The sequence below is a fragment of the Hirundo rustica genome, chromosome 3 (genome assembly GCF_015227805.2).
Source record: "Hirundo rustica isolate bHirRus1 chromosome 3, bHirRus1.pri.v3, whole genome shotgun sequence".
NCBI classification, from domain to species: Eukaryota; Metazoa; Chordata; class Aves; order Passeriformes; family Hirundinidae; genus Hirundo; species Hirundo rustica.
This window is the reverse complement of record NC_053452.1, coordinates 110,289,134-110,315,174: the sequence shown is the minus strand read 5'-3', so window position 1 is coordinate 110,315,174 and position 26,041 is coordinate 110,289,134. Positions and strand designations below refer to the sequence as shown.

General features: G+C 40.7%; 2 protein-coding genes across 2 annotated transcripts; one reads left to right on the top strand and one right to left on the bottom strand.

Annotated features, from left to right (window-relative positions):
- The first annotated feature begins 3,139 nt into the window (after positions 1 to 3,139).
- On the top strand, positions 3,140 to 8,021 carry MRPL19 (mitochondrial ribosomal protein L19). The gene is made up of 6 exons (XM_040060589.1): positions 3,140 to 3,234; positions 3,454 to 3,565; positions 5,233 to 5,351; positions 5,865 to 5,999; positions 6,742 to 6,923; positions 7,666 to 8,021. Exons 1-6 carry the CDS (start codon positions 3,177 to 3,179, stop codon positions 7,879 to 7,881), a joined length of 822 nt encoding a protein of 273 aa, XP_039916523.1. The 5' UTR covers positions 3,140 to 3,176; the 3' UTR covers positions 7,882 to 8,021.
- Positions 8,022 to 8,483: 462 nt separating this feature from the next.
- On the bottom strand, positions 8,484 to 26,016 carry GCFC2 (GC-rich sequence DNA-binding factor 2). Its single transcript, XM_040058579.2, has 18 exons — positions 25,638 to 26,016; positions 24,411 to 24,518; positions 22,833 to 22,994; positions 22,131 to 22,349; positions 21,083 to 21,162; positions 20,045 to 20,160; positions 18,132 to 18,318; positions 17,523 to 17,646; positions 16,153 to 16,231; positions 14,487 to 14,596; positions 13,554 to 13,753; positions 12,995 to 13,148; positions 12,603 to 12,724; positions 11,382 to 11,458; positions 11,133 to 11,199; positions 10,260 to 10,406; positions 9,793 to 9,917; positions 8,484 to 9,467 (listed from the first exon to the last, which is right to left on the bottom strand). Exons 1-18 carry the CDS (start codon positions 26,014 to 26,016, stop codon positions 9,353 to 9,355), a joined length of 2,571 nt encoding a protein of 856 aa, XP_039914513.1. The 3' UTR covers positions 8,484 to 9,352.
- Between the last annotated feature and the right edge of the window lie 25 nt (positions 26,017 to 26,041).

Below are 26,041 nucleotides of genomic sequence, written 5' to 3'. Positions count from 1 at the left end.
TCAGGTGTTCAGAAGAAATCCCTGGGATTTCAGACTGCAGTGCAGACTGTTTTGGAAGGTGATAGTGACAGGCCAGATCCTATGGTGCTGGGACTGAAGCACTGCATGCCTGGGGACATGAGCAGGTTAAATCCAGGTAAGGAGGTCAGCTTAGGCCAGCACAATCTGTTGGGCATCTCCATACCAGAAATGTGCACCCCTCCCTTACCTTCCAAATGCAGCATATGGTCTGAGAAGGTCTGTTCTTCAGGCTGTGTTACAACAAAGCTGAGCTAAAGCACAGAAGTCAAAGTTTAATGGTTCAGAGTGACAATGTGGGGAGCAAAACACAAGGTCTCCTTCCTCCTTAAACATTGGCCTTTTTTCCTCTAATGAGCAGGACCATCACTCTGTGAAATCTTTAACAAGGAAGTGCAGAGGGATCAGTTGTACTGCTGACCTGGGAGAGAATCTGTTGACTTTATTGACACATTTGCAAGGACACATCAAGGGAGGAAGACACTGAAATGCTGATGTCAAAAGAGATTTGGGTTTGAAATAGGTTGGAGGTGGCAGTTTGTACCAGACGGAAAACTGAGGGTGTTTGGGGTGACTGTGAGCGCTGCTGAACTGCCGTGTTCAGTTTTGAAACAAATATCTCAAGAAGGGTGTTGAAATAAGGGAGGAGACTTAAAGACACTAGCACAAAGGATGGCATTCAGTGGAAGACCTTGGCCACATCCTAATTCCATAGATGAGACAGGATCAGACTAAGCACTATTTGCTAGCTGTCCTGCTTTTCTTCCCAAGGAAACTCAGATTTGAGCAGTAAAGAACCATAAGTGAGCTTCCCCAGGATTGGACAGGAGGGACTAGAAATATGTTCAGCTCAGTCAGAATTAATTCAGAGAAGTACCAAAGTCTGTCCAATCACAGAATAAGCCAAGTTGGAAGGGACCCTCAAGGATCATCAAGTCTACCATGTGCCTGAGAGCATTGTCCAAATTCTTCTTGGACTCTGCCAGGTTTGGTGCTGTGACCACTTCCCTGGGGAGTTGTTCCAGTGCCCAACCACCTTCTGAGCAAAAAACCTTTTTCTAACATCCAACCTAAACCTTCCCTGACATAACTTCAGGCCATTCCCTCGGGTCTTGTCACTGGTCACCATAAAGAAGAGATCATTCTCTGCCTCTCCTCTCTCCTCACCAGGAAATTGAAACTGCAATGAGGTCACCCCTCAGACTCCTTTTCCCCAGGCTGCACAAGTCAAGTGCCCTCAACCATCCCTCATGTGGCTTCCCCCCAAGGCCCTTCACCATCTTCATTGCCCTCCTTTGTTGTATCACCCAAGAACAGTGATGCCTTTCATTTATGAACCTCACCCTATTCCAGTGATTGTAAAGTGATCCATATTTTCACAGATTTTGTCATATCAGCAAGAAGAGTAGGGAGGTAGCCCTTCTCTTATTCTGTCTGATGTGACACAATGAAGAAACTCAAGGTGAGCATCTTGCCCCTGTAATTCAAACTCAAGAAAGCTGTTCCTGAAAAAAGAGACCAAACAATACATGGTCCAGTGTCTTGATGCCAGGGTGCCTCAACAACCCACACAGGAATTGGGAAATACACAGGAGTAAGTTTCTGGGTCCTGTAGGGCACCTCAAGGGAAGTGAGGTTCTCTTGGGAAGCCCTGAGCTCAGGGCAGTTCCAGACCACCAAAATGGTTTTGTTATCCTGCAATCCACAGTGGTCAGTCAGGGAGTTAAGTGGCTCCCTGATGCTGAAACATTCAATTCTCTTCTTTAAATAAGACAGTGGTGAGCTACAAACCTGCAGTTTTCCAAGTCATAGCCCACACATCTCCTTATAGCTATTTTGTTATCTCCTCTATCACGATTAGATTATTGGATTTATACCTACATGATACTTCCTCACCTTCTGAAAAATATTATTCTACCTTTTTAATAGTGCTTACATAACGGGTAAGAACATAAGAAAAGATTAAACTTGAGGAGTGGTGTGCTCCGGGCTGGTGGAGATTTTTTTGTATTTCAAGGGTCAGAGTGCCCTCTTCTGTCCCATCTATGTCCTGCTTATTAACGCACTGTTAATCAGCAGACCACAGAAAAACTGTGACTTGTCTTCTGCACACCTTATCGTCTTAAGCACAGTAAAGAAACCAAGCACCAGATCACAAAGTAGGAAATCACTCTTGTTAATGTGGGGGCTTGGGCAGCCATCTGCAACCAATAAAGGGTTGGGGGGACATCACAGGCAGCATGATGGATCTAACTAGTTCATGAGGTCAGGGATATTTTGAAGTGAATCTCTGCAAAGTTTAAACAGCGGGGTGTTATTTATAGACCTGCATTTAAAATTCGCCTTCCTCCTGTATCTGTAGCCACTAATTGAATCCAGGCTGACGGCCAAGGAAACCTGACTGACACAAACATAGTAAAAGTACCTCAACAGTATTTTTGCATATAATAATTTCTGAACTAATCTTGGTGAAAAGCACTGAGACCGCGGGATATCTGAACTATGGACAGAGATAACAACGGCCTCTTAAAAATTTTTAGTTGAGTGTTTTTTATCAGGAAGACACACAGAAGTGTGTTTCTGGGAAACATACCAGCGCTCTTGCGTGGCAAAGCCAGAATTGATAAACTGTGGCGATCCCTGCGATGCCCAGGGAGCTGCTGCGAGTGTGGCTGCGCTGTGCGGCCAGCGCCGCTCATGATCCCAGGGGATGCACTGGGAGCTCCAGCTCCGCATCCCAGGGACAGCACCTGCCCCTCTCCCCTGCTTTGGGGCCGCGATCCTCCTGCCACACCCAGGCTCGCCCTGAGGGATGGAGTTGAAAGGGGCCGCTTTGCTTCCCTTCACCCTTAAATCACAGAACGGTTTGGGTGGGGAGGGTCTCTAATGTCCCTTCCAGCCCCTCCCGTGGGGCAGGGACACCTCCCACTAAACCCCATCCAACGCGGCCTTGAACACTTCTAGGGATGGGAAGTCCACAGCTTCTCCGAGCAGCCAGTCCCAACGCCTCACCCCCTCACAGTGAGGAATTTCTTCCCAACATCCAACCTAGACCTTTCCCAGTTTAGCACCGCCCCGTGAGGCGGCCCCGCCTCCGCGCTCCGTCCCTCCGCACTTTGTCCCCCCGCGCTCGCCGTAGCGGCCGCGCCGCAGCCGCCATGGCGGCCGCCTGTGGGAGGCTGGTGCCGAGGGGTGCCGCCATCGCCCTGCCCGGCCGTGAGCACCGCCCGGGCCCTCGCCCTCACCCCCCGGGCACCCCCGAACCTCCCCCCTGCCCGGCCTCCTCCTCCTGCCCTTCCTGACCCACAGAGCGGGGGGGAAGAGGCTCCTGCCTTCCCTGGCCTGGCGGGCGGTCTGTGGTGTCATGTCCTGCTTTGGTGGGGGCGGTTCAACTTGAAATCACGGGTGTTTTAAATGTTGTTTTGTATTTTACAGGGTGTTTTTCTTTATCGGGGTATCGAGTGAGCAGCGATGGAAAGCCACCGAAATTCCAGCCGCCTCCGAAGCCCGTCATTATTGACAGGAAGACGCAGAAGGAGGAGAGGAGGTGAGGGTGTCCCACTGCTCACCTGAGCTTGTAGAGCCTCACCTGGGCTGTGCTCAGGCCCGTCACTGTGTGAGCAGTTACATGAAGAGTCAAGGCATCATTACACAGAAAAAAAAGCACAGTTTGTAAAATTCTAGCAAGGACCACATGTGTAGAAATATTTTCAAAACAGTTTAAATATTGTTTCTGGAGTTTCTGAAAGCAATGAAACATGAAAAAAAAAAAGTAAGGCAGTAAATACTTTTGCAAATTTGGGATTAATGTGTGTTAAAGGCATCTCTTTAGTCTACTGGGGGTGATAGAGACACAGGTCCTGTGTTTGCCTTTGGACCTCAAGGCCAGTTGTGAGCACGTGCATCACTGGTTGTGATGTGGACCTGGCAGCCTTCATGAGATGTCTCATTCTGGGTATTTTTGATGTCATCTCAGCCCATTTCATGGAATCACAGAATGGTTTGGGTTGGAAAGGACCTAAAGATCATTTTGTTCCAAGCCCCCCTGCCATGGGCAGGGACGCCTCCCACTAGACCAGGTTGCTGCAAGTCCCGTCCAGCCTGTTCTCAAACACTTCCAGGATTGGGGCATCCACAACTTCCCTGAGTTTTAAATCCAATTTGCTCTGCTTTAAATGACACAGTGGTTCAAAGTGCAGTGCTATGTCTGGAAGAGTGATGGTTCTGTAATGTTCATCTGCCCCCTCCAAAAAGCCTCACTTTGAAGATCATGAGTAGATCATCTGGTGTTGTTTGCTGCCTGTGGGGCTGCCTGTGGGCAGCAGCACCAGCCAGAACCTCTGCCGCCCCCACAGCCCCAATTAGGTTTGTTGAGCAGATTTGCATTTGTCCTCCTCTCTGCTGGGCACTTCTCTCCTGGCCAGATCTAGGACTTTTAAGATGCATCTGTACAGTGGAATTGAGTCCACCTTCATCCATCTGCTCTTTGGCAGGTGGTCTTGCCATCCAAATCAGAGTGAACACTTCCAAATATCTGTTTTAAATGGTTCTCAGCTCAGACCAGTCCATGCCAGGAAGTGTGCACTCAACTCAGCAGTCAGATTACTGAGGTCCAGGCTGTGGGGAAATTCTTTGGCATGGTTTGAATTTTTTGTAGCAGAAAATAGTTTTACCAGTCCATTTAAGGTTCTGTAACACAAAAGGACATTTATGTGGTGTGTCCTGTAGAATCAATTGGTGAAAACTGTAATAGATTCTTCCATATCTGTTATTATAAAGTCAACAAACAGTAAGTGTTCTGTCATGGGGATTACAATTAAACCATGAAATAACCTGTTTCTAAGCTGTGACAGCACTAACTGAACTGTCCTCTTTCATGTATTACTGGTTTGGGAAAAAAAATCTGTTTAAAAGAACAACAACAACAAGAAGAAAACAAAACAAAAACAAAACAACAACAACAAAAACCCAACAAAAACCCACAACAACAAAAAAACCACATAAAAACTCAAAACCAACATCAAAACCCCACAAAAATTCCTTTTAGATAACAAACACCAATAATTAAATAAAACTGGTGACTTCATAGACTGCAGTTCATGTCTCTGAAAAGGCAGCAGCTGGTAATTCTTAGGCCAAATACTTGGAATTGTCTCCTATTTTTTATGCAAATGCTTTTGTTTCATACTTCTAAAAGTTTGGCTTTTCTTACAGGTTCCTGAGCCCTGAATTTATACCTCCCAGAGGGAGAACAGATCCTCTTAAATACTATATAGAAAGAAAGGATATGATACAGAGAAGAAAGGTGTTCAACATCCCAGAATTCTATGTTGGTCAGTGTCAGCACTAAAACTTTCATAATTCTGTCAGTATTTTACATTGTGTGAGGTGGTGTTAGAAAGTGTTGTCATATGTAGAATAGCATAAAACATAAAGTCTCAGGTGTGTTAGATCGACTAGGATGTGTTTCTGTACATAATACTTTGTATTTTCATCTCATATTTACATCCTGATTCATTGAAAGAGTAACCCTAATGTGTTCCTTATGTGGGGTTTTTTCAATGCTGGCACTTGAGCATATGGTTTACCAGTAGAGCTAAAGAAAAAAAGTACATTAGATTAATTATATTCAATTTGGATAGGGAAAAGCAAAAAAAATAAAGGTGAAGAAAGTTTGCAGTTAACCTGCGGTATCACTTCAACCTGTATTAATTCAGGTCATGTTAGCAGTTTTTTCTGTTTCTGGCAGTTTTGATGGGAAGCAAAAGTATTTTCAAAATGCACCTGAATAGTTTGCCTGACTCTTAACTGGGACAGGCTGTTTGTTTTAATCCATTTTTTGGCAGGCAGTGTACTCGCTGTGACGACTGCGGATCCCTGTGCCACGGACAAATCCAAGCGGTTTGTTGGGATCTGCATTCAGAGGGGAGGGAAAGGACTCGGCGCTACCTTTGTCCTTCGGAATGTCATAGAGGACCAAGGTGGGGTTCCAGCTGTGGTAATTACACTGCTAGCATTCAGCAAAAAATGTGTTAACGTTGTAGAAATTTAGTCTGTGGGGAGGAAAACAGCAGATTGAAGTGGAAGTAAGAGTCTGCCTGTTAAGAGTACTGTGCAAAACTGTGTACACAGAAATGCTGATGTGCTCTGAACTTGAAGGCATGGAACTGCACAGTAATTTTTAGACATTCTGTGATGGCTGTTCTTATGTCTGAGCCTGGGCTGGCTGTTGCCATGTAAGTACCAGCCCAGTTTGAGCACTGTGTTTTCATGAACTGGGGATGTAGGTGTGAACTGTTTTAACAAGCAACAGGTTGGAAAAGTTTTATCACATGTTCATGGTCTGGATTATGGCAAAATCAGGGGCAGTGCAAATAGTGGAGTTCTGGGGGCAAATATGAACAGGGTGGGTGTCTCTTCATACACACTACACCTACACAGAGATGCATAATTAACAGCCATTATAACCAAAAGGAAATGAAGTTTAAAACCCAAACTCTTCTTCCTTAAATCTGAGCCATTCAAGTCTCTTAAGCTATTCTGTATTGAAGACTTGATTTACCAAGAAATGTGCAGTGCACGAGTACAGTCACAAGAGCACACAGCTCTGAGGACTAAAAAGAAGCTTGCAATGATACAGGAATGTGTAACTGCAGCAATACTGCTTGGGTGTTAGTCTTTCTCCTGAATTTGGCTCATTAAACCAGGCTTTCTGTCTCTCAGGGGTTGAAATCTGTTATGAGCTGTACAGTCCTCGAATCCAGGCGATCGAGGTGCTGAAGCTGGAGAAGAGGCTGGACAAGAACCTGATGTACCTGCGAGATGCCCTCCCCGAGTACAGCACCTTCGATGTCAATATGAAACCTGTGCCTCGGATGGCCCACGAGGAAATTCCTGTGAACAAGGTAGGAGCCATGTGTTTCAGAGGGAATTCAGAGATCATTTACAACTTCCATTTATCACTGTTTTCCTGGCAGACTGTAGCAGCTCTTTGCTACATCAGTTACCAGAGTGACAAAAGTGGGTAAAATCAGGCAAGTCTTTGTGCCATTTCTGTAATGAAAGAACGGTGAGAATGTAAACACCTACCATCCTCTGGAGCTGATTTTGAAGACATGCAGAGGAGCAGCCTCCACATTCCTCCGTAGAACTGTGCAGAGGGGAAAGCTTTTCTTACAGGAACATTTTTGTTAATGTGGTTACTAATTTAGGAGTGGCTGGTGTCAGGAAACAAGGTAAGAAAGATGGCAGAGTCACCTAAAACCTGCAGCTTAGGGAAGATCCAGAAGCCAGCAGACCCTGCCAGAGTGTGGTATAGAATTCCTCCCTTTCTCTCTCATGCAATTTTTACTTTTGTCTTAAAAAGGAGCAAAACTACAAAAGATAAGGTAGCTTCAATTTACGTTTCAATTAAGGGCTCTGTGATAAATCAAGACAGTGTTAATTAAAATGTTTTACAAGATACTATGATAATAGTCATAAAGTAGTAGTTACTAAACACACTGACAGATTAGTCAGTTTTCTCTTACTTTCCTCTTGTTAAAGCAGCAGTTGTCACCTTTTGCTAAGATCACAATCAAAAATCTAATTCCTTAACACATTTTTATTGTTTTGTGGTTTTTTAAATTTTTTAATCTTTCACTCTAGCTGCAGGTACGAATGAAACCTAAACCATGGTCAAAACGGTGGGAAAGACCCAAATACAATATAAAAGGAATAAAGTTTGAGCTACCAGAACATAAAATGGAAGCAGCAAAGAAGTGGAGCCAGCCATGGCTGGAGTTTGACATGCTGAGAGAATACGACACATCAAAAATAGAGGAAAAGATTTGGAAAGAACTGAGTGAAGAACTTGAAAAATAATAATGTTTTTTGCAGTCTAGAATTCCTGAGAAAATCAATATTTTTAGTTTACTGTGTGGATGATCAATTGTCAAGTTTTGTATATACATAGGCAAAGCAAACAATAAAGGTTAACCTTTCCAGATTTCAGCGTGAACAGATTTCTGTGCCTCAAGTGTCCAATGCTTGCAAGTCCTTACAAGGAATCTTTCTTCCAGAAACAAACATCTACAGAGCTAAATTGTGATAGAACACCAATTACATTTTTGTCATAGCACAAGGCTGGTACTAGAGACAAGCTGGGATGAGACAAAGCAGAACAAGAGAAAAGCAAAGAGATCACGAGCTTGTGGTGATTGCTGATCAGCAGTTACATTTTTGTTGGCATTCTGAGAGGAAAAGCAGCAGAAATTGATTATTAGAAAGCAGTATTTGCAACATAAATCCTGAAGCTACTGAGGGTTAGTGGAGCTGGAGTTTTGGGGTTTTTTTCATATATCTTAATAACACTTTAGTCACATGGTAAAAAATTGAACTGTAACAATCATTACCACAGTAAAATATTTTATTTTCAAAAAAAACCACCCAAATTATTTTTAATCTTTTGTCTGTAATACCGATCCGACCTATTTACAAATAAAGTATTTTATAAAAATATATTTTTAACTTAAAAAAAATATAAAAAGAATTAAGTCTACAAGAGTTAAATTCTATTCCCAGAAGATTTTGGAGAAATAGTCACAAACATACAGATTTTGTGATGCACTATACAATGAAGCATCCTTGTTATTCTGTAACCATATTTATTGCAAATATACAAAATTATAAAACATTAGAAATAATACCCTGAAAAGGACATGAAGAAGTAAAAATTCTGTAAAGCTTACTGCTGGGAAGCAAAAGGAGATTTCTAGAACTCCAGTTACTAGAAGGTAACTGAAGTGGTTCTGTTCTTATCATCATCTCAATGTCTGTGATGAAAATTCTGATTCTTTCCCTGCACACTGACCCCCCTTGTTTGTGTATCAGCAGCATCATGTTCCTTTTCACTAGGAATGGCTTAACAATAACCCTACCAAAAATCACTGCGGACCACAAGTGGGAAGAGCTCAGTGACTGCTGAGTCAGAATGGTATTTACAATTAATACTGAAAATAACTTGTCAAGTTGTCTACTGGCTAGCAGTGATGAAGTTCACAGGCACTTCCTGTTTGCAGGATTCCTTCCAAGAAGGATACAGCAGTAAAGCACTCACACATTTCAGAATGCCTGAACCATTGCTTTGACAATTGCAGCTTCTCAATACTCCCTGATCTAGGAGTAGATGGCAATAAAAGATATTTGGAAAAAACACCTCATGTATTTTAACACCAAGATAGTGATTATCACTACCTCTGAGTAGGCAGGATCCACTAATTACAATTCATATTAGAACTGGTTTAGTGTGAATACCAGGCTTGTTTTAGTAATGTAAGCATTCCTTCAAAGATTTCTATTTCCCAATCACTGCTTTAAGGTGGTCAAGTTTATTCTCTTCAATGAAGTCTTCTACAATATGCAGAGATCCAATTTTCACCAGCAGGAGAAGAACTTCTTTTGTTTCATCACTATTTAAGGAAAAAAAAAAATATATATATATATAGCAGCACTTTTATGAACCTGTCTAAAGTATTTTTGTTTCATGACGTTGGCTACTCCAATCATTAACAGCACCCAATATAAAACTCTCACAGTAAACAAGGACCGCTCAAGTGCTCCTTCACATTAGACTCTGCCTTTTCTTTTAGATACAGATACATAGATATAGATATACACATGACATGAGCATACTTGAAAATGTCAAGTATATGGTATTTAAGGAATTTAAAAAAAAAAATTAAGATGAAGTATTTGGGGAAGCACTTGAATCCCAAGGACGGCCTCATCCATTACCTGTGGTTGTCCTTGTGTAGCACATGGGCACACTGCAGCAAGTGCTGGCTGAAGTTCAGTAATTCAGGGAGAGTTGATCCACCCTTGAGATCTTGGAACCATCTTTCTGGGAGGCATGCAACCACCTGTTCACACAATATTTGGGAAAAGTTTAACAAGCACTTCGATATAACCAAGTCACATAATTTCTGACAGGAACTTTCTGGCAGGTTCAATCACTTAGTGTGCTTTAGAAAAACCAACAATGATTATCGCTCCAAGCAGTTATGCTTAAGAACCTACAGACCAGTATTTGCTCTAAACTGCTCTTATGAAGCAAGGCTTTTCATAAGAAAAAAATATAATCAAATTTTAAATGTTTAATTTTTATTTTTTTTTTTAATATTCCATCTTCAGTTTTGGCCTGTCTTCATGAAAAACAAAAGGCTTTTAGCATACCCCCTCTTCCAATGAATGTTATCTTTTACCTTATTACACTTTTCTATATTATCCGGCCCTAGTGGTGTGTTTAGGATGTTCAGGAGAAGGTAACGATTCAGCAACTTGCTCAGTCCCAGATCACGGACCTTGTCTTCCTGCACAATCCCATCCCAAAGAACAACATTGGAGAGCAGCTGCAGTAATGAAGAAACAAAAAAATCTGTAGAGCTGCTGGCCATAAGTGTGCTAAAACTGTTGCAAGTTTCATAAAAGAAAAACACAGAAAGGTAATATGTGCATCCAATTCAAGTTCTCAAACTCTAGGATTTACACCCTCCAACCTTCTAGTCAGTTAGCCACTAATAAACTGCATCGAGTAAATAACCTAATTAATTTTACAAGGGCATTTTATATATGTATAGATACATCTGTATATGTGTATATATGACCTCCCAAGGGTGGGAAGAACGTTTTACCTCCTAGGAGGTTTAACAATTTGCTAAGTCCAGAAGGCAACTTAGCAAACTGTCAGAGAATCAAAGACAGAAGTGAAAAAGTTACTACGACTGCTCAGGACAAGCCTACACACAGTCCCTCATGACATGATGATGCTACAGTTTGTGGCATTACAAAGATTTTTTTGTAGTTCATGTCAGTATTATTAGGCACTGCGTTTTTTTTTCAGTTGCCTCTATCACTATAAATCCTTACAACTGTGATTTTTGAGCATGGTGTAAGGCTGTGTTTGTGAAGGTAAAAATACCTTGAGGTTAAGTTTAACTGAAAATTAACTTGCTCTGAGTCAAGAAGGAGGATAGGCAACATGAATAGTAGAAAAACTGAAATATTTTTATATATGGTTTCCAGTGAAATGAATTTCAGAAGGACAGACAGAACAAAACCAGCCATATTTTCTCTACCTTAACAGCTGACCAAAACCGTCTTTCTTGAAATTTTGAACGCAGTGATGACTTGTCTTCCACAGTGCTGGTCATGGGAAGAAAACGTTAAAATAAAGATTTTTTTTTTTTTTTTGATTTAAAAGAAGATAAACAGACATCTGATCTCTCAGACATGGATGCTTACAGTATTTCATCTACATCTGTAGGGGAGAAACATAGAGGAACTAAAAAAACTACAAACTTAAGAGAGTCACAGGGTTAGCTTACCTTTTAGGATACAGTGGGATAAAGACATCTTCCTCTACAGATTTCTTCATTCTTAGGACAACTGTGTTCACCAAATCCTATTAAAAAAGAACTATTAATGTGTCATCAGAAGAAAGACTTCATACTGTATTTGTAACAACCTCAAAGGTTATTTAGTTCATCCAGGGATCTACGTTAGAGATAAGTGCTGCTGCCATTTGTATCTAACACACACTGAGACCCTGAATAAAAAATAGGAACAGCAGACAAATCACAGCTCTCATTATCTATAGGCTTAGCCTAGAGGGTTTTGCTATATCCCTAGGTGAGGCCTTTTTTTGCACATTAATCTGCAAGGCAGCAGGAAAACTCTACAGATTAAAACAAAAGCATGTTATACATATGGGATCTCCATTAAAAGATGTTAAATTCTATGTAAAAAAAAAAAAATCACCATAGCTAGGAGAGTAAGCATTTTTGAGCAACATGTTTTCAGATGCCATAGATAGCCACCTATCTTTTTTTTAAGCCTATTTATTTATTTAAAGTTCTTGCTAAGATCAATCGTATCACTTAACTGTAAGCCACGGTTTCAAAACAGCAAACTTTGGAAGGCATAAACATTAACATATTTTTTTTCATACTCAGGGCCCAAACATCCATCCCATTTCACCACTTAATCCATCTGATTTTCACTCGATAAACCTCCTGATTTACATCAGAATAAACCCAGAATCAGGCTAAGAAGGGCTTCCTAGTATGACTGTATATAAAAGTAATTCTTAACGGATTGCTAGGATTACATAGTAATTTTTCTCCTCATCAATTAACCAACCTTTGGGGATTCTCAAGTTTTAAAATTCTAGACATACTTTATAAATAAAAGCTTAAGGAATGGAACACTGAAGCATTACTAGCATTCAAAGCTCAAATTTGTAAAGATAACTAAATGCAAATCATTGTTATTACAGTGAAGGAAGATTACATCTAGAAACAGATTCTGGATAGATACAGGCAGAATTTTTCTACGAACAGGAGTTAATTTCTGCCTCATCATCTTCAACACGGAGAGAATCAGAGAGCTGGAAGTTTAACAGTAAAATCCCCTTAATATAAAGAGATAAAACAAAAACGTAATCAGAACCAAACAACTTCAGCAGAATGTTTTCAGTGCCCATAGAAGCATACACAAAAGTACACACAGTGGGCGACGTTCCCCTTTCTCAGTACCACAGCTTTTACCTCTCTTGCTCGGCTGGACTCATTTTTGGAAAGGATTTGTTTTCCAAAGATGTTATTGCAAAGCTGTACAAGGTTCTTTGTCTGTGAAGTAGATAAAGGATCCCACACACTCTTCACAAATGCTGAAAAATATAAGAATTTATTTCATTCATAATTGCAAGTACTTATTAGTCCTAGTTTCAAGCCATTACAATGTAACAGAAGTAAACTTCTAAAAAGCTCTGCCTCTGGCAACAATTTTGAAGAGGCCACTTAAGCCTCACTCCCTGGAACTACACAAACATTACATCTTGGAGCACTGTGATATCACCAACATTATTTGATATTATCATTTTTATTGAAGGTTTTATTGCATAGCTGCAGTGAACATTTTCAATACAATCTTATCATACCTGTAATTTTGGGAAGAATTGTTTTTTCAATCACTCTAGGCAAAACTTCTTTATCATGATCATCATCTCTTTTTGATTCAGATACATTTTCTGCATCACTGAATTCTTCTATAGCTCTGAACCAGGGCATCTCTTCCAGCTCTGTAAAATTCTGCTGAAAGATGACTCCTGTTAGTTGTTCAGCTGGTCAGCATTAAGAGAAAAGCTCTATTCACTAACAACCCAAGTTCCCACTTAATTTCAGACCCAGCCTCATCACTGAATGGGCCAAAACAGCAAAACTAGATTTAAAGCTAGAATTTAATGGGATTGTTCAAGTGTCTTCAAAGAACCCAATAGAAGAACTATTTTTACAGTTGTGGCAAAAGGGGCTGCAGGTAAAAGGAAAAGAGAAAGTTAAGAAGATTCCACAACATGCTTCTGTTTTTGAGACAACACAGTAGCTTTCTTAATTTCTAATGCACTGTACTATGTATAGAAAAAAAATAATTTTTTCATATTAATACACAATACACACACACACAAATTTTTTAACAAAAACATCAGCAGATGCACCTACCTCAAGAGGATTCCAGCTTATTAACTGAACTCTGATCAATGGATTTAATAGCTTAGGCAGGCAGAAACTGATGTAAGCATCACAGTAAGAGTCAGGAAGCTTCTCTTTCCATTCCTGGAATTTCAACAGGATTTTTCTGACGTCACAAAAATCTGCATGTACATCTTCAAAGATTTTCCTACTATCCTCTAAAACGTTATCTATGGATAATATTCATTGGGAATAAAAAGAAACAATCACAGAATTTATTGAGCCATAAGCTGAAGGGTTTATGCATCTACAGGGCATGAGAAATATTTTTATGAGAATTGCATTTGTTATTTATCTTTGACAGATCTGACATTGAAATGGTTTAAAAACAGCTCCCACAAAAACTCAGTTTTAGGAAAAAATAGTCTCAGAAGACCAAGGAAAGGCAACTTTCTTCATGATCTATTTCACAGATTTATATAACCACTATGTTTCAACCTTTGTTCCAGAATGATAAAATTTCAGGCATGAAACCCCTTCTGCTGTTATGAAGAAAAGGTATTATGCCTTTCCCTCCTCCTCTTCATCCGTTCACTCAAGGTAATGAAAACACCAACCTTTAATTCACACTCCAGCTTCAGGAAATAAATTGACAAAACATGTTGTAGCACTGCACTGAGTACTGCCAGATCAGCTTTGGCATAGTCTGGTAGAGCTTACCTCTAGTTTAAAAAGCCATGGATAGTGCTGCCACCACATAACTGACACAAGAAATCTACAACCATTCATTCATTCTTCCCAAGTCATTAAACAGAAATGCCTGGGTGCATTTTTTTCTACAGTGTACAAATAAAAACATGGAAATCAAATGAAGGATTCCTCTACCTTTTTTAAAAAAAAATCATTAAAGAAATACCAATAAGAGATCTTGTTCTAGGACATCACATTAGGACTGTCACCAACCTCTGCTCTTGTGGAACTCATCCACCTCTGTGGCAGTCAGCTCCTCATCACTTGACAAGCCCTCGTGGTGATCTTCTCCTGACTGCTCCCTCGCCTGCCGCCTGCAAGTCCTGCATTTTGGAATGAACTCAGGTGAGTTATCCTCTCCTGTGTCTGCAGGAGAAAGCTTAAAGAAAACAATCCAACTTCAGCAAATGTACTTAAAACAAGTCGTGAGAGCAGCAGCCTAAGGAGAGGCGATGGGGGAACCAAAAGGACTCCTAAAGTGTGGAAAAAGGAGGAGATTTGGGAACTCACATTCAAGAGCTTAAAGCAACATCTCTGAAGCCCCCCATGAGCCATGAAACAACCTTACCTCATCACCACTGATGAGGAAAAACCCTCATCCCACCTGCAACACTAGCATCTGGTGTTGAACGGGATCCTGTCTGACAGCTTAGTGTGTGTTTACTGAGCTCTCAGACTGGTCTGTCAGTCCTGGACCACAGGAAGAAGGTGACAGCACCCATGTGCCAGTGGGGTGTCACCGAGACACGCAAAGCAATCACACGCAGACAAGAGATTTTTGCAGAGGTTCCTCTGATCCAGCTCCCAGGTGAAAGAGCGGAGAGAAGAGCCCCCTTTGTTTATTCTTTTACTTTTATACATTTGTGGGTCTAGCAGAAGATTGGCTTTTTGGGGTTTCCACCCCTCAGCCTCAGTGGCCAGACGAATTGTCAGTTACAATTGTTTTCAGGTTAGAAATATGCAAACAAAGGACAAAGAATGAAAAACAAAGGGTTTGTTTATATTACTTCTGTGGGAAAGGTAGAAAAACTGCTCTAATATTCTACAGTAACTAAAAGATCTGACTCCATTTATGAAAATCAAAAGGCTAATAAAAAACTCAGAAAAACCAGGGTAACATCGGGGTTCTAAAAACCACTGCTATGGCATCAAGAAAAACAGGCTGCAAAATCAATGGCTTAAATTTCTACCACAGGAAAATCATAAATGATATGGAAGTGATATTGCATAAATACTCTTAAACAGGTATCTACATCAATTAGCATTAAAAATTAATTCTTTTGAGTAGGAATTTTTGTTATTATATCACTTTTCATCCATTAAAATTCCAAGGTACTTGCTGCTTCCAAGTACAATTATGAGTTGAGATACCACTGCAACTGTAAAACTTTCAAAGTTCCCAATAATATAAAATAAAAATTGGTACCAATCTCTGAACATCCAAAATGTACCACTGGTCTGACCAACACTGATAGCAAACCTGGGGCTAGAGGTTGAGTTGCCTCCTCACCACCACCTCTCCAGCAGAAACAATTCAGCCCAATTTTGCTATTAATACAGTAATACAAAAAAATATTTATGTAAAAGTTTGTAATATTAATTAAATCAGGAAGGAAAAAGCTTCTTTCATAGATTTGTCTCACTTAAGACTTTTTAATTTAAAATATCCAGCTCTGTTAGCATTCAGGCTCAAATCAATATGAAGAGAATGCCATTAACACATAGATGGCTTCCACATATTTCAATTTTTGGAAACCAAATACTGAAATATTTCCAGTGTACTCTCATACAGTAGTCCTACAGGTTTACATGCATGACTGCAGGAATGACAGGAAGTCAGAGCACAGCACATTTAAGTGCACCTCTATGTAACAGTTACCTTCGATGCTCACACATTTCCAGAACCAGTGTCTTCTCATCACCTTCCAGTTTACTTTTCACTGGTTTGTCATTCCCACCTATAACACAGAAACAGCCAAAAATAAAGTGGTACATTTTTAAAGTTCCTGGTTTATTTTCAAACAGGAAACAAAGAATCTCCTTCTATTGTTTTGTTTGGTTGTTGTTTTTGTTTTGTTTTTTGGTTTTTTTTTTTAATGGAAAATAGCCAACAAAAGAACAAACCTAATCAAAACTCTAACAGCTTCTAGAGTAAATCAGATTAAATTCCTTGTAGTACTAATAATTGGTTGATGTGCAAAACATGCCAAAGAGAAAGGGTGTACTGAAGTACTATCATGTAAGAAAAAACAGCCTTTCCACTATATTAAATACAACATAAAAACCAACGCTCTGTGCTGCTAAACGTGCAAGCACAGTCTCATTTGTAATGAGCTGGAGGCAAAATCATTTTAATAGCAACTCTTACTATGGCATTACCCTTTTCTCTTCTCCTTACACCTGCTGTCAGTTGGCTACACCATTTTACAAAACCATCTTGGCTGCTACTTTCTCTCATCAGCAGTTAGTTTATCCCCTGAATTGAGAAGACTGAACCCATATGATTTAGTATTTACCAGGATCCAGTGCATCTGCCCTCCATCTGTTCCCAGCAGCTCCAAGCATAATGCTCTCAGCTTTGCCTAAACGGTTTTCAAGGGTTTGGTTTTGGAGGTCTGGTTTGTTTGTGTTTTTTAAATAGCAGCAGCTAGAGATTCACACAGCATACAAACAATACCTCGGTGTGGAGAGAAAATACAAGCTGAGAAAATTGTACTAATATTTCCTACAGTAACTGAAACATAGTCTTCTTTTAGATAAAACCCTTACAGAGTAGCTTCTCTCTTCATGCTCTGCCACATGTGTGTCACCTCCTGGTTTGAAATCTCAAATCTGAGCACACGCACAGCCTTACAGATACACTCAGGTAAAAGTGATGTTGCCAATTACACACAGCTTTTTCAGATATTCACAGAATTCAGTAATAAGCAAGCTTTCTCCAACTGGAGACCTACTGGAAATTCGACTCCTATTTTTCTTTTTAAATATTGATGGGAAATTGAACAATTAAAAATTGACAAGGTACTTGGTCATGTCATGTTCAGAGAAATTAAACCAGAGAAAAACAGTATCATGGGCATTACTGAGGTAAAAATTTCAAATGAGGTATAGTAGAACATGCCTATTGATAATGGGAAGGGGAAAGGAGATCAAAGGTGAAAAATCAAAATCTTAACCCAAAAAATTAACTGTATTTCTGCTCAAAAACAGAAGTTATTTGCTCACTGAAAATCTCAACTTCCTACTAACTTGTCAGATGCTGAATATAAGCAGATTCATTTTTCAGCTCCTCTTGCCTTCGCTTCGATACTCTCACAGCTCGTTGCTGAAGAAGGGAATGTACAGCCCATTCCACTTCATTAATATCCTTCAGCTGAAATACAACAAACACTAATCAGCCTTTCAGTTGATTTAAATCTCACAAGAATGAACAAATACCGATTTCCATGCGTTTTTTAGTATAGCTGTAAAATTAGAACCCAAAGTATCATAGTTCCTAGTCATGGGAGTTCTCAGGCTTTCTTTTGTAAGGCTGAAAACACAAACTAAATGCCAGTTACACATCAAGGACTAAAACTTCCTACAAAAGGGTTCACCAGATCACCATTAGTGTCCCTTGTTTTATTGCACTTTGCTTTTGAGGCACTAGCCATTGAAGAAAATGCATTCACTAACTAACATTTCTTCTCTTTAAAGTTACCTGAAGAAATTCACAACCGCCAAGTGACAGAAAAGTAGATTAAAATTAAATTTGATTCTGATAGAACTGTTTTTTAACTGGGTGGTATCCCTAATTTTTCATTGAGAGAATACACCTTTATCATCTTAAAAAAAAATTTAAAAGGAAAATGTACATACCTTTTCATTCAAACAGTTTATCAAGTTTTCTACATATGTTTTCATGGCCCTGTAGAATTTGTAATTCAGAGCTGCATCTGAAGACTTCTCCAACTCCTGGACAGAGATCTTTGAGCTCTCAATATCCTCCATATATTTTTCATACTCTCTCTGGTGGGCACGGTGCACATCCTGTAAGGATGTTATCCTAAAAAAGAGAAAATCAGACAATCAGAACTATTGCCAACTTAACAGCTGATGCATTCTGAAACACTTTTCCCATTATAATCACATATAAAATCTTTGCTAATAATAGCACTTGCATTTGACCTGAGCAGCACTGAAAGATTTACCCATGCCAGCATTTACAGAATCACAGGGGATGGACAAACATCATGCTTTGGAGACCCAAATGCCATTTATGTCGTGCTGGTTTTGAAAGCACCACAGGTATTTTACCTGGACTCCTCAATACACCACACTTTCCAAAAACATAAAAGCCAAAGTTATGTGTATCATGTTATTAAATAGATTCTACCCAATGTAATCTCGTAAAAACTACAGCTTACATCAGCATGTCCGTACCAGTTAACAACAGCTGCATGGACAAAAGTACCTGTAAGCACTCACAATGTGCTCACTATTAAATACAAACTCAGAACTCTTCCTATTGTGTGATAAACACCAAAAAGTTCTGTCTACAGATGTCTCTAGTAGACAGGTAGCACACAAACATTTACATATATTACAACTCTGCCTCCTCTCTTTTTTACCCCTTCCCTCCTTACATATCCCAGGTGCTTGCTCAGTTTGAGGAAGCCTATAATGGAAGCAAGGCACAGACCACAATTTATTTCACCTCCCTGAACTGAACACCTCCAGAAGAAAATAGCTGAATTAAGCTATTGTGTTCTACTGTGCTACAAATTAAAAAGAAAAGAAAAAAAAAATTAATCTATTTAAGCACTTATTATGTTAAAAACATCTACAAAGTGTATACCAAACAGATTCCCCCTCCCCTTCTTCCGGTTTTCCAGACAAGTTTCCCACTCTTGACAGCTGTATTCTTATTTTTTCTTATTTGATTCTGTACATAAATTCCTGCTTCAGTTAACTCAATTCCGTTAAGGTGATTAAAGCTGAGAAAGCATACAATTCCACAAAAATATTTAGTCCAACTTAGTTTTACTTCTCTAAACAAATGCATCAGTGACGGTCTGTACAAAGCAAAGATTATACAGAGAGAGCCTGGTGCAAGTTCACAGCACAATTTATGTTTCACTTGTATTAAGTTTCTTGTCTAAACTTATCTAACAGCTGCTTCCCAGTGCTGGGAGGGATGACAGGGGATGGCTTACCTTGGGAGGCCTGACCCCAGCTGTCCTTCCCACACACCCTCCAGGAGGTTCCCATGTCCAACCCAGGACACTTCAGCTGCCCACACAGCAGCTGAGCTGCTCAAGAGAAGTCACAGCCTGGCAAACAACTAAAGAAAAAGATCCAGGCACGTTCTGAACAGGCTCTAGAGAACTTAGGCTGCTTTAGGAAATACTGGGCTATTTTTGCAGCTGGTATAAGAACTACCACAGGAGGGGTGGGAGTGCCAGCTCCACCTGCCCCCAGTGAAGTTCTGCTGGCTGGGCAAACCTAACATCAAGCCAAGGCTCCAGCCAGCAAGCATAAAAAGCTGATGCCAAATAAATAAAGCTACTTTCTAAGTTCAAGTTGACAGAAACACTTTTGGAAAGTCCAAATACTCCCCTCTAACAAGGCACTGCCACAAGAAGTAAAAAAATTGTAAAAATGCATTAGACATCATTACACATGAAAACAACCCAAAAGAAGCCCAACACTCCGGAAAAAAGAGTAAGACTTCAAAAGGGCTGTCTCATTCTGTGACAGAAACTCAGACAACTCATAAGTTAAGGAGTTACCTTTCAGTCAGCCGCTTCTTCACAATTTCCAGATTCACAGGTGGCAGAGAAACAGAGGTATCAAACCTCGGCTTGGTTGGTTGATATTTACGCACAGAAACATCATCACAAATTTCCTACAAGAATTAAGTGTCGATTTTTAGTGCAGTTACACAATTTCTCCATTTGCAACTCTACAGAGCAACAAGACATATCATTTGAATACTAAGTATCTCATATAAAGATACATATTTAAACCACAAAAAAAATCTAGGAAAAACCCAATTAATTGAAGAATGAAGTCCATAACTAACAAGGTCTACAGCTAAAAATTCCTGCTGTTTCCTAAAGAGCAGAATTAACTTTTCCATAAACGAGTATGAAGACCTAAGATCACATATCTTACTAGATTTGAACACCAGTCTCAGAAAGTCGTAACCTTTTCCCATTTCTTTACTCCCTGAATTTTCCAAATTGGAAAAATTTCTACAGCTGTCAATTCTGACTTCAATGAAGAGCTGATTATTCAGATACTCCTAGTCTGATCCAGAGTAGGTGATCCAAGCCAGAAACAAAATTTCCAGCACAACAGCATATAGTTTATTTTTGCCAATAACTTACTAGGAGAAAAACAGCATTCTGCTGAACTGTGAAGAGAGCTCTCAGATTGCCACTCAAAAGAAATTTAGCAGAATAAATGAACAACTTTTGCTTTCCAACTTCGCAGCATTTGTATTATTTGCATACTCTTGCTTTCAAGCAAAAAAAAAAAAAGTCAGAATTCAGAATTTCTTCTCCGTCTCTTGTGATCTCTCATCACAACAGGTACCTGCCTTTGGAGCTGACACCAACCACACTGCTTTTTAACAGCAAGACAGATTACAGATTTTCATAATCATCTTCCCATATTTCTAATCATCTTTCCCTGAAGAATCAGGGAGTAACTTTCTAAAGTCCTCCCTAACGAGAGGGCAGGACAGAGATACAACATTACTCCAGACAAGCTCTCTTGCCTATAAGCAAAAAGCAACTTCCACTCCTTAGGAAAGCATGTGTCACCTGAGAGAGTTTAACAGCTTTCTTTATTTGCTGTTCTTCCCACATGGCTTCATCGTCACTTGATCCATCATCCAGAGACCCTGTAAGTTAAAACAACCATTAGGAGATGTAACTACACCCTTTATTTTTCCCCCTCTCGTGTTCTCCTCCATCTAAAGCAACAATGGGTCGTCCAACCAATACTGAGAAGTGATACACACAAAAAACAGCAGATGAAAAACCTGCAGATGGAGGAGTGCAAAACTGAAAGGCAAGGAAGGCTTGGAAAAGGCTACTGAGATCTGTAGAATTCACACTAACATTAATTTCCCCAAGGGTTTCTCAGACAACTACTACTGCAGTAGGAGGCACACAAACATCTTGTTTTTATGTCTCAAAGCAAAGCTGTGCATAATACATGTAAACAAGAGTGCAAGTATAGACTGTGACATTACACCCAATAAACCCTTGAGCATTCCAGAACATACACTCAACTACAGATACAAAAACATCTCATTAGCAATAATTTGAATGGCAGATTCTGCTCATAGTTATGCATTTCTTATAGCCCTTATTAAAATACTAAAGTAAACCTGTGCTTCATAAACAGCACTAAAAGCAGCTCTAAGGGAATAAAAACAATGGAAAAGCCAGTTATGTTTTGCATGCAGTAGGTTTGTTTACTTCTGAAGGGCTGGAATGCTGGTTTGTTTGTTTGTTTTTCATTTTTTAAATTTATAATGTCCGAGCAGGGAAAGCACTTAGAAGACCAGACCAGAAGCAGGAGGCAGGACTTAAAGTAACTCTATTCACAGTAACTGTGCCTTTTACAAGGCCATTTTTTCGCAGTCAACAAAGCCAAAAATAATTTTGTAAATGTTTCTCAAAGTATCCTGCACCACCACAAGTGAGATCTAAACCAGATTAAAGACCCATATAAACTTCAAGTACCAACTGTCCAGCCTTTTTCCCAGAGCCCTGAGGAGCAAAGCTTCACTCCCTACTGGACAAGTCCCACATGGTTCCAGAGACTAAAGCAAAGCCTCTGGGCGAAACACCACAAACTCACCCATGTCTTCAGACATCCTCTGCCTAAGAGTTCTCATTTTAGGAGCAAAACTGAGATTCTTTGTTTCAGACTCATCTTCACTCTCCAAATCACTGCTTCCTCTTCTCTGAGGGACCTGAGGACTGTTTGAAACGTCCAGGGGAAGATAATCAGCCTCTTTCCTGGCTAAGTGACGCTTCCTCCGAGCAGCCTCAGCATGAGCTGCACTGGGGATACCGCCTGCATCAAAAAGAGAGAAAATCTAAGGAAAAGACTAAAAGCAACACTCTAATGCAAATCACCACAACTGTTCAGCACCACTGTACAACTCTGGATACAGAACAGAAGATGGTTTTCTACTATGGCTACCATGTAGAATATAAGGAGATGAAAAAGTGGCTCTCAGCCTCAAAGTGAGGTTTTATTTTCACCTCATGAAAGGAATTGTGCATCACTAAAGAGGAATTTACTGCTGTCTTTCTTCTATAGCCAGTGTTCCTAATTTCTGCTCCCCTCCCAAAATTAGTACAGAAATACAAGAAATGTCTGCAACTGAGGGAACCATCACTAGTCTTCCAGAAGGGTAGCCCTGACTCACTATACCTTAAGTGGTTTAAGCTGAGTGGAACTCATCTCACCTAACTTGTACTTCAAACACAGAATGTTCTAAAACAGCTTTCTAAAAAAAAAAAAAAAAAAAAAAAAAAAAGCCAAGAAACTAACCAGGTGATAAACCCTTCCTGCTCTGTGGAGAGCTGGATTCATTTTCAGAGTCGGAGCTGTTGTAGTCCTCATTCAGTGAAGAATAAGTTTCATCCTCATTCTCCTCCTCCTCTTCATGAGTGTCTTTGGTGTTGCCAACTCCAGGCTCCAAGTGACAGATTTCTGCATTATGGGGGAAAAAAGTATGATCCATTATTTCAGTTTCAGCTGCTAGAATATGATGTACCATAACTGGTTACCAGAAATTATTTACACCTTACTGCAGCAAAGACTCGTCACTTGTCTCCACCTGTTCTCATCAAAACATGTCAAATTGTAACCTTCCAAGACAGTCACTAACAAGCCAATTTCTTGTATTGAATAAAAGCATCTTTGATGATGCTTCCCATAGAATAACTACAAGTCCTTCTGAGAGACAGACTGTATTTACATGCCCAAAAGCAATGAGAATCAGCTCTCAGATAACAACTAATTAATATTCTGATTGCTCACAGGGTATTTCAATTCTTGACTTGAAAACCTGCATTTAGAAAGCACCTTTTTTAAAGCATTAACAATGAGGGAGCTCTTAGTTAAAGTATAAACATTAATCCAGGTATTATCAATTTCTTTAAAAATAATGATTTCTCTTCATCTGTCTCTACACTTTCAGTAAATCATCAGGTTACTGAACAACAGAATGTATCACCTTTTAAAAGCATATGATACGCTCTTATAAAAAGTTACTAAAAAAATTTACCATTTACCAAAGGTTGCTCAATCTAAATTTAATTTACTTTAATCTAACATTAGCAAATATGGTATATCTGTAAATTGACAGAGGTGTCAAAAGGGGAATACATAAAGAGAACTTTTAGACACTTTGTTTCTAAAATACACAAACTCCAAATATTTCAACAGAACACTTACCACAGAATGATTTGGGTTGGAAGGTACCTTAAAGATCATTTAGTGCCAATTCTGCCATGGGCAGGGACCTCTTCCACTAAACCAGGTGCTCACAGCCCCATCCAACCTGGCCTTGAACATTTGCAGGGATGGGGAGTTCACAGCCTCTCCGGGCAACTGACTATATTTCAACGAAACTAGGTATAGTACCAGAATAATCAAGGCTATTGACTACATTTAATTAAAGTATTTAAATGCTGTAAGAGGACACAATTTAATAATATTTACATTAAGTTTCATCAAACAAATGCTACTAAATTCACATTTCCCCTCAATGCCAATACTCAGATCAAACTGCAATCTGACAGCAAGAAGCAGTGGATACTTGGCCAATAGTTTGAAAGAGATAATGCTGAGATATAAACTTAGCAGAACTTTGTTAACTTTGATGTACTATATGGTTCTGCATAATCAGGTTTTCTCAAGAACAGTCTCCAAGTTCTGATAAACTTTTACCAAGGTCAAACTGAAAATAATATCACTACAAATACACTGCAATTATAGACCTGTAAACTAACATTTTAAGTATAATTCTGGGTTCAATTAACAAGTAAAAAACATCTAACAGCAGTATTTTTACATCACTCCTTACGTATTTCATAAAATATTTAACTAAATAAAAGTACTTACTTTTGATTTCTTCAGCTTCCGTCTGTGCAGGCAGTAGGCTTTCCCTCTTTTTAATTCTAAAGGTTACTTCACTGAAGGATGGCTTTTTAACTTTAAAAAACTCCTCACCTGCCAGATAAAACAAAGTAAGTAAAGTAAAACAAAGTAAGATTCTGAGTAACATTAATAAAGCCAACTATAACACATACATATATGTATGTACTACATACAAAAGTGCATGTAAAACTCTATGTGTGCACAGCAGAACTTCTGAATCACAGAATTAATTAAGTTGGAAAGGACCTCTGAGATCATCAAGTGCAAACTATGACCAAACACCAACATTTCAATTCTGTCTGGATTAATTCTAAACATTACCATGATTTTATCACTCATGATCGATCACCTCTTAGTTATAAACTGCAGCTCAGCCTCCTCAACACAGCAACACTGCACTGCTGAAATGCAGAGTCTCTTTGAGGCTTGTCCCCACCAAGGTGGCTATGTCTTCTCATCAACCCCAACAGTAACAGCCCAGAAGTGTCAATTAAACACTTACATTTCATTTACTAAAGCATGTTAATCATTAACTAGTCATGGAATCACACAGTACTTGCTCTCTCTGGTTTTCTCGAGCTCTAAGAAGATTTCAGATGCTTTCCATCCAGAAGAACATAGACATAAATGTCAAAGTACTTTTCACAGAATTGCTGGGGTTGAAAGGGATCTCTGGAGATCACCTTGCCCAACTCCCCTGCCAGGGCAGTGTCACCTGGAGCAGGTGAGACACGAATGTGTCCAGGTGACTTTGGAACATCTCCAGAGAGGGAGACTCCACGCCCTCCCCCGACAGTTCCAGTGCTCTGCACCCTTGACGTAAAACACTTCTTCCTCGTGTTGAGGTGGAACTCCTTGTGTTTTAATTTATGGCCACTGCTCGTCATCCTATTGCTGGGCATCACTGAAGAGAGTCTGGCACCGTTCTCTTGGTACCCACGTTTGAGATATCGAGCTAGACTGACGAGAACCGCTCTGTCTTCTCCAGACTAAGCAGGCCTAGCCCGTGCTTTCGCACGGGTTTATCGTGCAAACCCTGCCAAGAGCCCTTCCCCTGACACAGCAGCGCGTTTACAGCGAGAGGCAGGAGCGTGCCCAGCGCGGGGCTCGCTGAGGTGGGAGCCCAAGGCAGCCGGACCCCGGAGCCCCCGGCCCTGCTCTCCGGGTCACGCACACACGATCCGTCCTCACCTTCCCGCTCCTCCTCGCCTCCGAAGCTCAACAGCTCCTTCCCGGCCGGGCCCGGCCCCGCTGCGGCGCCGGCTCGGCGCTGTCCCAGGCCCGTGCCCGGCCCCGCTCTGCGCGCCCGGCCGCGGGGGCTGCGGGCCGGCTCCTCCGCGGGCAGCGGCCGCTCCGCGCCGGGCCCCGCGGGGGCATCGCCCTCGGCCTCTGAGGGCTCCGCGTCCCTCTCCGAGGGCGAGCCGGCGCCGGAGTCTGGCGACGGGGCCGCGGCCGGCTCCGCCTTCGGCTCCGGCTGCGGCTCCGGCTGCGGCTCCGGCTCGCCCTCGCTGCTGCCGCTGGAGGCTGCGCGCCGCCGGCCGCGGAAGTTGCGCGGGGGACGGCGGAACATCGCTCCCGGGAACGGCTCCCGGGAA